The 11,625-nt window shown below is 43.2% G+C and overlaps 1 protein-coding gene across 1 annotated transcript in view; it reads right to left on the bottom strand.

The window, feature by feature from the left end:
• Window positions 1-3,401: 3,401 nt before the first annotated feature.
• The window catches only part of frmpd1a (FERM and PDZ domain containing 1a), a 46,304-nt gene continuing 38,080 nt past the window's right edge, over window positions 3,402-11,625 (bottom strand). The window contains exons 15-16 of the mRNA XM_072384192.1: window positions 10,148-11,422; window positions 3,402-8,732 (exon numbers count right to left, since the gene is read on the bottom strand). Coding sequence (XP_072240293.1) covers window positions 5,287-8,732; window positions 10,148-11,422 — 4,721 coding nt within the window. The 3' untranslated portion in view covers window positions 3,402-5,286. The remainder of the gene's footprint in view (window positions 8,733-10,147; window positions 11,423-11,625) is intronic.

Here is an 11,625-nt window from a genome sequence, read left to right as displayed (position 1 = left end):
GGACAGCAGACATGACAGACAGTGGCAGTTATCGGCAGGAGGTACTGACTGTAATCCAGATTAGCCGGTTTAATCTGAGCGTAATGACACACGGCGCAATGTTGGCTCAGAGGTACCTCTGATCAGGCTCTAAAACATGATTTTAAAAGGTTTTTACGAACATTTCCTCACTAAACACAAGATGGGTGGATATTAAAGGGTATCATAATAGCCTAATTATAATTAGGAGAGAATAAACTCACCGAGAACCCAATCCTGCAAGAAAATACGCATCATTCTGCTGACGCTCAACAAGCCATTTCTGAAATGTTCTTTAGGTATTCTCAAGTGAACCAAACATCCAACCCTCTTGTGTGAGGCCTCTGCAGGGAGGAGATGCTCCTCACACCAAGACGCTTTGTTCAATGAGTGGAGAACCTCACGCTCCCTGCCCACAGATAAATTCTAATCTGAGACAGACAGACATGGGGCTGCCGCTCTCAAACAGGTTGATGTAATGGATGTGAAATTACTGGCTGACTGGTAGGTTCCCCTTGTTTTACCTGCCATAGTTTTTAGCCATTTATTTTTTACGATTATAATTCTGTTTATACACTCTTGTGTACAGAAAATTGTCCTTATAAAGCTCAAAAGTTATTTGTCTTGGTTAAAAACAGCGAAAGAAACAGTGAAAACTCATGAATGTGACACTGCCTTCGTACACAGTCATGTGAAAAGGAAAGTACATTTTCTTTAAGTTCTAAGGTTTTGTGTATCAATAAATCATCTTAATATTAATCGTAATAATCCTTGTAAAATTAGATAAATATGTCAGATGAATAACAGCACTTGACATATAATAACACTGTCACAATTAATTTAACAAAAACTGAGCAAATTTGCAGAACTAGAAAACTGCTTCCACAGGAATGAAAAAGGTAAGTACAAACATACTTGATTAATTGCTCATCAGTCAGTGTGAGCTCCTTTATAAAAGCAGAAGTTTAGTCAGTTTTGCTGCTCTGCAGCATTCAGGTGTGTGTTAACATGATGCCAAGGAGGAAAGACATCAGCAATGATCTTAGAGAAGCAGCTGTTGCTGCCCATCAATCTGGGAAGGGTTATAAGGCCATTTCCAAACCCTTTGTTTAAAGTATTGTTCACTAACTGAATGGAAAACCTGATATAATCAGATACTTTTACTTTATGTTCTACACCAATTTTCAATCTTGTCTATTTTGTCTAAGTTTGCCACTTTTCTGTAATTTTGTGCCAGATCAAATTAACTTTATTCAATAGATAAACTAGAAACTATAAATAGATAAGCAGAGACCCAATTCTACAATAAAATTTTAGAATGAAGCTATTAGGTCATATTTTTAGCTTACTTGAGCATTTAACTCTTATCATCTCAATTTTCCACACTAGCATTTAGCATGGAGCAAACATCAGAAAAAGTTAACAACAGACAAAATTATATATAAAAACCCAGACAGTTTTTTAAGGAGTTGGTGTCAAGCAAAAATAAACCATAAAAACCTTTAAGCACTTACTTTAACCAATTCACCAGAAATAAATCTTCAGTGAACACCAGTGCTGCTCAGTGTTTCCTAGATTTGAAGACAACTGTTGGCTAACACGTTAGCATTTTTATGACGCTAGCAGTTAGTTGAACTGCTCAAAATAGTGAGCAAATATTAAGAATTTTAGCTATATGCTCTACTTTGTAAATATACTTATGTTGTAGACATTTTACGAGATAGCTATAAGTCAATAGTTTAAGGCTTTATACGAAAATAGAAACGACTCCAGTCCGACGTAGCTAGCGTTAGCAGCTAGCTTCTTTAGCTTAGCACAGAGTCATAAAACAGCAGCTGCATCCAACATCGTACAATGTGAAGTGTGTGTCTGAAATCAAAGTTTACTTTTCACCACTTCGTATAATACTGAGTGTCTAATTTAACTTTAGTAAGAATTGAGGGTCGTTTCAATCGTCTTTTTTTCTTTAAAAAAAATGAAAATGTTGGGATATCATGTAAATAATTGTAAATAAAACCAGAATGTGATGAACGGTAAAACATTTAAACATAATATTTCAGGGTAAATTATACAAAGTCAACCTATGAAAATGCTGAAACTGAGAAATATAATGGATTGTCAAAAAATAATGTTCATTTTAAGATGTCAGTAAAAAGATTAAAAGAAAAATACTATTCTACCAACAGGTGATGTGGTATTCCCTATACAAACTATTTATTCATTTGTGAATTAAGTTTTACTTTTTTAAACTAATACCTGGTAAAGAACTGGGTTGACATGTTTTCCAAATGGATTGAGGTTTTTCCTCATTGGGACACAGGATGCAAAAGTGTCAGTGGCAAAAGCCTATAACAGAGATCATCTCACAGTGGGGAACTCCAGGTAATGTTAGAAGTGACAATGGACCAGCCTTTTGTGAATGTAACTTTAAAGGAGGTCAGTGACTTTTTAGAATATTAGTAGAAGCAGCGTTATGTTTACCACCCAGCAGGCACAGTAGAGGCAACAGTTCTCCCAACACTAAACTTGATAAATACTGTACAGAGACGGAGCCGAGTGGGATTAAACCTTCTCCAATGATACTAAAGTACACAAAAACTTCAATATTCAGTTTAGCAGGCCCGCAAATACTTGAGTGGGTTGTCTCCACTTCCATCCACAGAACATGGTGATAATGAAAAGTTTCCATTCTGGTTATTAAGTTTCCAATAACCAGAGTTATTCCCTGTCTGATGAGATCTCACCTTTCTCTGATACATCAATAGAAACTGATTCCATCTGCAATGATTCAAACTTATTTGAAATACTTTATTATTAGTAATACAACTCTTTACTATTTTAGTTAAGTCTGCTCACACTCGTAAGCATAAGAACATTTAGATGTAAATCTAAATGTGTTCCCCACTCTGCTAGATGTCTGCTGATAGGTGTACATCCCAGTGCTCGCCCTTTATCCCCAAAGGAAGATCATCACAGTTTCCTTCTGACCACGTTTGGGAGCTGCCATCACAGAGGGGGAAGACTTCTTCGCGGCTAATCTGGCCACGGTGATGAATGTTAGTCTGTCAGCAAGAAGGAACACATAGCTTATCCAACATTTTCACATCTACAGGAGAACAAACTTATGTCAGTGAGATAGCTGACGTTACACCCAAGAGAAAGGCTGAACACAGAGTGAGGGTAAATGACATCTAATCCAGTTCAGAACTGTCAAAATTACATTTAGCCCGCAGAAATACTCACAATGACTGCTTCTCTGTGAGTTTAGGTGCAACTCATTTTACAGACTGAAAACGGTCTCTGAGCGTCAGTCCTGACGGCCGTTTGGCTGAATAAACAATAAGAAATCATGAAAAGATCTTAACGTTGTTTTTAATGGTGGGTTGAAGATTACAAAGCAAAAAGCAGACGTCATCATTCAGTCATTCACAGATAAAATCCCTGATAAAACAACACTGCGTTTTATGGCTTATAACAGCATGCTTCGTGAGCACAGATGATTCGAAAGGAACAAATTCCTTCATTTGTTTTTTCAAATGGAGGTTGTGGTAAAAGAGGACCAGTTCTTCACTGATGCAAACTGGGAATAAAATACAGGAAACTATATTCTGTTGCAACCAAACGGAACAAAACAGCACAAGTGAACAAAGAAATTCTTATAAACTGACTTTATAAATATAAATAGAAACACCATTTGCAGTTAATTGTGTTCCCAGCACTGAAGTGGTGAAATTACTTCTGATAACCATTGCTCTGGTGAACATGCAGGTCCAGTGTGCTTCAAGGCTTTTTATCTTAAGAAACATTCCAAGTGAAACTGCTGCAGTACAACAGCTTATCCACTATAATAAGTTTCAAGCAAATCAGTGTCGAACGGTGTTGTTCATGATCGTGTGACAAATGCGTTCAGTTTAAAGAATTCTGACTATCTATCAAGCAAGACTGGATCAGTTCTCCTGCCAACACAAAGTATCAGTCAAAGGCTGCAAAAGCTCATACAGTCAATAGATAATACTGCATACTGTAATCATGCTCTGTTTGGACGATCTGTGACCAAATTCTTTCACTGGATTACTACTATTTGTGGTCATCTGCAGTAATAAAGCACTTAGTGTAAGAGACAGGTTAGGATAAATCAGTCTTTTCTAACTGTCTCCAGAGCTCAAACAGAGGTGTGCAGGTTTTATTTATCCCGAAACAAAGTTTGAAACTCAAGACAAAACTGTCAGAAAAAACTAAGGAACATTCTAGAAATACCTATTGTTAACTATCTTTTACAGTCTGGAGATTCTTGATCTCAATGCATATGTTCGTACTACATAAAAAAATAAATAAATGCATGAAAAAAAGAAACGGGGTTGACAGCAACATCACCGTGCACGAGTCCTCAGGTTCAGTCTTTTAACTGCAGGTGGAAAAAGAAAGCACGTTTTTAAGAGAAAAGCTGTTCATCGCATCACATTTCCATGAAATCACACCAAATGTGTGTGCAAAATCGCACCAAATCTGAATTAAGCTCATCCAAAATGTTATTTCAGAAAATCACATAATGCACATACATCAGCACACCGACGCTGGGTTTATAAAATGGCAAACAGCTTCAGGCTTGATTCGATCAAATCACTTCTCACGCTAGTTTTTGGTTTTGTAAACAGCACATTCAAAGAAGTCTTCACTGACAGCCCGGACAATGATAAGATACAGTAATTAAGCTTCTGTAAACCGAGGACTTCTCAGAAGATCAGAGGAAACAGACGGTTATAGACAGGTGAACCATGGATGTACCCCACATTTCCTCTGCATATCATGTGTGTGGGTGGGTGTGCATTTGTGTCCTTGGCCACACTGCTACCCATCTGTATAAAGCTGTATGTAAACTTTTCCACTTTTATTTCCCCCTTGACATTTCATGCTTTCTTGACACACCGAAGCAACTCATTAAATAAATAAGCTAATAAATTAATGAAAATAACAGAAGAAGGATACATTCAAGTACTTCAGTTCACAAGATTCTGCTCTTGCAGCTGCTTCCGTCTACGCTCTGGTTGACTATGTGGTTTGTGGGCAACAGTACCTTCAGAGCATAAAGTCAGTCACCATGAGCAGCTCTACGTGTGACCTCTGCCCTGTTGCCAGCACAAACATTGGCTCTATGAGGAGTTCTTGTCGTGATTTAGGCGCCTGTCCCGGCTCACACTGTCCAAATCTCCAGCAGCTGTGGGCTCCCTGGTGACCTCAGGCAGGTGGAGTCTTCAGGTTGTGATCCACTCATAGTGCAGTGAGGGTGCGGAACAGCTGAGTGAGGCAGAAGACGGACGCCGTGAGCGCTGTGCACTGTTTGGCCAGCAGCTTGGTGCTCAGATCCTGGCAGCTGCGTTTGCTGCTGGCTCGCTCCGCTGCCAGACAGAAGTCCCTGAATGAGCGGGCCACATCTGCCAGGCCTGCAACTGCCTCTGCGTTCCTCCGGTCGCACCTGTCACAACCAGAGAACCAGAGGCAGATGCCTGCCAGCTCCACCAGGGTCCGGAAACTGTCAGCCAAGGAGTGAAGCATTTCCTCTGGGCTCTGTCCAATGCCCACCACCTTCTGGCAGCCTGACATCAGCCGCCTTGCCTCCATCTGGAGGACCCTCTTGTTTTCTGTAAAGTGCACAGGACAGGTGTCCTTTGGGTGACGACCTCCACGACCTGCCACAGATCGCTCAGCACTGCTACCTTCCAAAATGGAAAGGAGCTTGTCCACGTCCATCCGGAGAACTTGGAAACCCGTGGGGGGGTCTGGGTAGCACTGCTGACCGAGGTGACTGATTGTGTCCTTGTGCGTTTGTGACATGAATGAATCAGGGGTGTTTGACAGGGGCGAGAGGAGAGGGCTGAGCTCAGAGGTGGAGGAGGAGAAAAGGATAGAGCGCGGAAAAGAGGGCGAGTGGGTGGAAGAGGTGGAGAGAAAGGAGGAAACAGGGGGAGATGTGATGAGAGGAAGACCTGCGGCAGAAATCTGGGTTACGCTGCTGCTCTGTGTGCGGCAGGAGAACTCATAGACTGTCAGCTCTTCGTCGAAGGTGTCCTCCCCGCTGAAGCAGTTTGTATAAACTGCTGGGCAGCCACAAGCGTCCAGTGGCACCTGCACTCCCTCTGCGACTGACTCGCATCCAGACGCAAGCACAGAACCGCAGCCAAACTCGGACTTCAGTGGCAGAGCAGACCCCACATCAGCTGGGGTCTTCGTCTGGGGCGGATCCTCACAGATAGTAAACACTCTGCAGCCCGTGGAAAGCGTGTTGGATGAGTTCTGCTCTGAAGGCCTACAAAGACCTATTAAAGGCCTGTCGCTGCTGGTCTTTGTTACTCTTTGGGACTGACCATGAAAAGCAAGTCCCGGCCCATTTAGATTCTGCGTAGTCACCACAACAGGAGCTGGAATGGAATGAGGCTGAGTGCTTACTTTACAGCCTGGAAAGTCTTCCTCTGGACCACTGACTTTTAGATTAGGTTCTGTAGAGTCTTTTATAGGCCCAGGAGGGTCCATCTTCAAGCTGAAGGTATGTCTTTGGAGGAGGCCTAAGATGGAGGCTGGGGGCTCGGTTACTGGTCCTGGTGTGCTCTCGTTGAGTCCAGAGTACAGAGGCTGACTGAGATGCTGGGCTTTGGGCTCAGTCTGGACGGGCAGCTGAGAGCCAACTTCTTTTAATTCTGACCCAGATGGAAAACTCTTTCCTTCGGCTGATTCTACAAAATACTCCCCGTCCACCTCGGATCCCGTGAGTGTATCCGAATCATCTGACTCCGCTGATTCAGCTGCCGTCCCCATCTCTAAGGCAGCAGTTTGAGTGACTTCATGAACGTCTGTTACTTTGATGGTGACATCCGAGTCATCTCTGGTGTTGTCCTCAGCAGGACTCTGGGCTGCACCCCCATCTCCAGCTCGATTTAGACTGTCCTGGGAGCGCGATAAATAAAGGGGCAAACTTTGAATCTTCCCTCTCAGCGTTGAGGCAGACAACCTGCCCATGAAGGCTGGTGAACAGGTCTGGAAGAGGAAATGAGTTCGAGCGGGTGGATCTTTGGTGAGATCGTGCATTGTGGGGGATTTAGCCATCATTAAGCTCGGACTAATTGAACTCTCCTTAGCTTCAGCTCTCGGTGTGGTTGAATCATATGAGGGGTTTTGATCTGAGGAGGACGTAGTTCCAGGTGTGACTTCATTTTTTAATCTAGAACCTGAATTAAAAGTTGGAGATGTGATGCTTGTCGCCGCTCCAAGCTTTGCTGTTATGGAGTTTATAGCCAGAGTGTAATCGGTGTCGACAGAAGGACTTCTTATTTGAACTTCAGAGTTTGGAGGAGACTTAATGGCGACGTGGGATTCATCTTTATTTGCTGAATCATCAGTGATGCTGCTCTTTGCAGATATAGTCCTGTCATCTGGCTTATCGGCTGATCCATCATTTAAGGAGTTATTCGACTCAACATCATCATCCTCAAAAACATTGTCTGAATTTGTGCTGTCTGTAACTTCATCACTTATGTTGATGGTGGATTCAGGAGCATCTGTGGCTTCATCATCGTTAATGCTCGAACCTTCCACTGTGTGCGGCTGTGCTTCGTTCGGGTTATTGCTTTTCTCCGGACTGCGTTTCTCATGATTTATAACAGTAATCTTGTTGGAGGTTCCCTTGTTTTCAGAGCTCCCTTCCCCCTTTGTCAAACAGTCACTTTCAGATTTGTGCACATCGGGCACCGGTGGCAGAGGGGATGACGGTGGAGGGGGTGGTGGTGAATACGATGGAGGTAAATATTCATCCACATGTGGGTTTTTCTGTGTGGAAATCAAATGGGAATGCGAAAGGCCTTCTGTTAAACATGCAGACAGCGTGTCACTCTCCTGTGGCGTCTCAGCACCTAAAAGCGGTCTCTTTAAGCTGGATGAAAATCCTCTCACCGCCTCTTTCTCCTCTTCTTCCTTTTTACACTTCTCCTTGATGATGTCAGGCAGAAACATGTGACTTGTGAATGGCCCTTTGCCCGTCCCGCCTGTCGACTCCTCCTTCTCTGCCTCGTCTTTGCCCTCGCTCGTCTCCTCTCGATCCTCCCCTTCCTCCTTCCCATCACCCCTCCGATCTGCGCTCTCCTTCCCATCTGGATCAACCCGGCAGCGGACAACAGTGATGGACGGAGGTGCCGCTTTCACCAGATCTGTGACTGATTTGGATTCCATCGTGTCAGGCTCCATCTCCATTTCCTGTTTCCTGCTCCTGGATGGGGATTTCAAATCTGGTCCACGTGAGCGGACCTTCGATGGGATTGGTTTTGACTCGAGTTGAGCGGGTTCTCCTTCAGAGTGAGTAAGCGAGGAGACAGTTGGGCTGGGATTCTCGGTTTGCTCCGAAGGTTCTGGATCTGAAGTGAGCATTTGAGTATGGCTTGATTCTGCCAGAAGGTTTTTAAGAAGCCTGTTGGAGGTTAAGTTGTGCTTTGATTCTGGATCAGGCTCTGGATATGTCACTGTTGAGGTGTAGTCAGTTTCCATGAAGGAGCGTCGCTTCCGGGATCTTTTTCTGAGGTGGAACAACGTTTCTCTGCTTCCTCCTTCCTCATCACCTTGCTTTCTGTCTGCTCCCGATTCTCCATCTTTATCTGCATCCTCCACAGAGACTCGGATGTCGCTGAGGCTGAGAGTGCTGAGGAAGTCCAGCTTCATCCCTTTGCAAATATCTGCAGAACAGCAGAAAAACAGGATCAGCCAAACTGCTAAAATGATCAGTCATGTGTCTGTTGTATTCATGATTTCTGCATTTTGCTCTGATGAAATTACTGAAGATGACTTAAGGTGCATCACATCTCAACAGCCAGGTTGTTATTAATAGGTCACATGACATTTGGTCCCAGGTTTTTAAGCTCTGCCTCCCCCATTATGAATTAATTGTGCAAATTGCTTCCCATTCATGAAATATTGACCTTTTTTGGCCAGTTTTTTTTTACAATTTCTCTGCTTCCTGTTTAAATGAGGCTATTCTGCACAGCCAAACTACAAAGGTAACAGTATATCTGTATATATATATATATATATATATATATATATATACATACACACATATATCTGCGTGTGTGTAAGTTATCTATATAATTAATTCCATATATAAAAAATAAACCAATTAGATCATAAAGATGCTTCATTCTTATCCACTAAGCGAGCCACTTAGTTGGAAGCTTATTAGCGATTCCTTTTGTTCATGATGGGCCTTAATGCAGGTGCATGAGTTGCATATAAGGTAGCTGCACCTGTGATTGAACTTTATCTTTGCACTCAGCAAACATTAATGTGATCAATAAGACCGCTGCATGCTCACTTTCTCTGATCTATAAGTAATAAGTATGTGTGTGTGTGTGTGTTCGGGCAGAAAGTGAATCTTTTAGGTTTTAATTAGTCAGCAATGGAAGAATTATTCTGAGGCTTTACTGAAGCAGAAGTACTTAACAACACTCTACAAACACTCTCTGACAGGAAAAGCCAGGCAGTAAAAATTGATCATGTGACTCTTACACTGTTTTATTTATATCATTGCATCATGCTGAAACTATTCAAATGTAATAATCAGGAATTTCCCTGTAACTGATGGAGGTTGAACTCAATTATTACACATCAGTCTGCTAATCATGACCATTCTTATATTTAATTCATGAAGAAAATGGCTACTCAGCTTTACTCAGCTCAAAGACAATCATCGTTTTGTCTTATCCTCAAAACAATTCAAATAAATAAAAGGTTTTTATTAAATAAAAGCTTTTCCAATCTGGTGAATTAAAACTCAGCGTTTCTGCTCTACTTTTATATAATATTTGAGCTTCACCAAAGAAATGCACAATATTGGATGAGCTCCATACGTTTCCTGCATCAAAATCTTATCTTAGAAACAAACTAAACCTGTTTTCAGTAAAGAACAGGGTAACATTTATCTGAGATTGTGCAGCAGAAGTGAAGGAAAGCGTTCTTCTAATCACCTTGTAGTAAATACTTCAGCCACCAGATGGAGGCAAAGATAGAATTTACCATCTCTATTTGATCACTTCACACTGCTTGAAAATGACTGACACATGAGCTGATAAACCTCTGAAGGAAACTTAATCACCTCTTGGCACGGCGCCCGAGGTCGGATCTTCAGGTGAGGTGAAACGATCGCTGGCGTCGAAGAACTCCTCATCAGAGCTGCTGTCTCCAAAGCCAGGGGGTGGGTGGAGGATAGGGATGGGCTCCACTTCCTCAGCCTTAGTCACATCATCCTCCTCCTTCCAGGATTCTCTGATGTTCAGATGCTGGGGGCGCTGAAGGCTGCGAGCGCTGTCGGGGGTGATGTTGGAACAGAGGTTGTAGTAGCAGCGAGTATCGCTTTGGTTGAAGTTAAACACAAAGTCTACGTGGGAGGAGGGGGATGATGGAGAAGGAGAAAGGGGATGATCTTTAGCACTGCCTCCTTCACCTGCTTTTCTCAATGTCACACCCATTTCTTTCTGTATCTTTCCCTGACTCCTCAGCTCATCTTCTTCATCGTCATCCTCCTCGCTGGCCTCCGGAGGGCTTGGCAGGAAGTCCACGAGGCGGGAGAGCTCAGCGAAACACAGGGAGCTATCATCCGAGCAGGGATTACCTGAACATTGTTGGGGATGCTGAGGGCTCTGAGAGGAGCTGAGGAGTTTGGGATCAGCTCCGTCGCCTGACTTCCTGCAGCCTCCTTTATTCATGGCTGTGAGGTGGATTAGGGGATGAGAGTGAACTGGTGGAGGTATGAGGAGGTGGGGCTGAGTGTGCCTGTCTGAGTGTGGGTGAAGCTGAAGCGGAAAGGGGGAACAGAGATGAGTTTGTGAGGAAACATTTGGAAAGATGGAGGAAGAAGAGCATGAGATTAAATCATCTTCCTCCAGGGCATCAAGAGAGTCACTGGAGGGACTGGTGAGGACGCGAGAGTCGGTATGACACGAGTCTGATGCTTCTGATACAGATGGATGCTCCTCTGCCGCTTGCACCTCCTCTCCACCTCCAATCCTCCCTTTTTGTCCGACTCGTCCCCCCAGATCACTGTCTATTATCTTGATCTGTATTAGTCCACCATCATTCGCTCTCTCTGCCTCCTCAGTCTTGCCGCCCTCGCGATTCTTTTCCAACGGAGACTTTTCCTTTTCTGTGTAAGCATCCTTCTCTTCTTGACACTTTTTGTCCTCCCGAAGTTTATCCAGCTTCTCTTTGCTGTCTTTATTTCTCATTTTGTGCCTGTCTTTTCTTTTCCTTCCATCTGGGTCTGACGAGGATCTGACACGGTGGCGTGGCTTGTCGTCCTGAGGCGCCAGACTGAGCAGCGGCTCCACATCCGAAGAGTCGTCCGAGTCACTTGCACATCGAGACACGTAACCTGCGAGGATGCATCCCCAGTAAAACAAGAAAACAATCATTCAATAATTAGAACATACAGGTTTGAAACTTGTATTATTTTCATGTCTGCATGTTACATACTGTGACATGCAAAGTTTGAGCACCCTTATGTAGAAGAAAGACAAGAATAGAAAAGAAAATCGTGAAAGTTTGGGCACCCGAGAAGAGTTAAGCTTAAAATCA

This window comes from Leuresthes tenuis, unplaced genomic scaffold, assembly GCF_036924035.1.
Source record: "Leuresthes tenuis unplaced genomic scaffold, fLeuTen1.0.hap1 SCAF_4, whole genome shotgun sequence".
NCBI lineage: Eukaryota > Metazoa > Chordata > Actinopteri > Atheriniformes > Atherinopsidae > Leuresthes > Leuresthes tenuis.
Note: the sequence above shows the minus strand (reverse complement) of the source record. Positions and strands in the feature narration are given on the sequence as shown.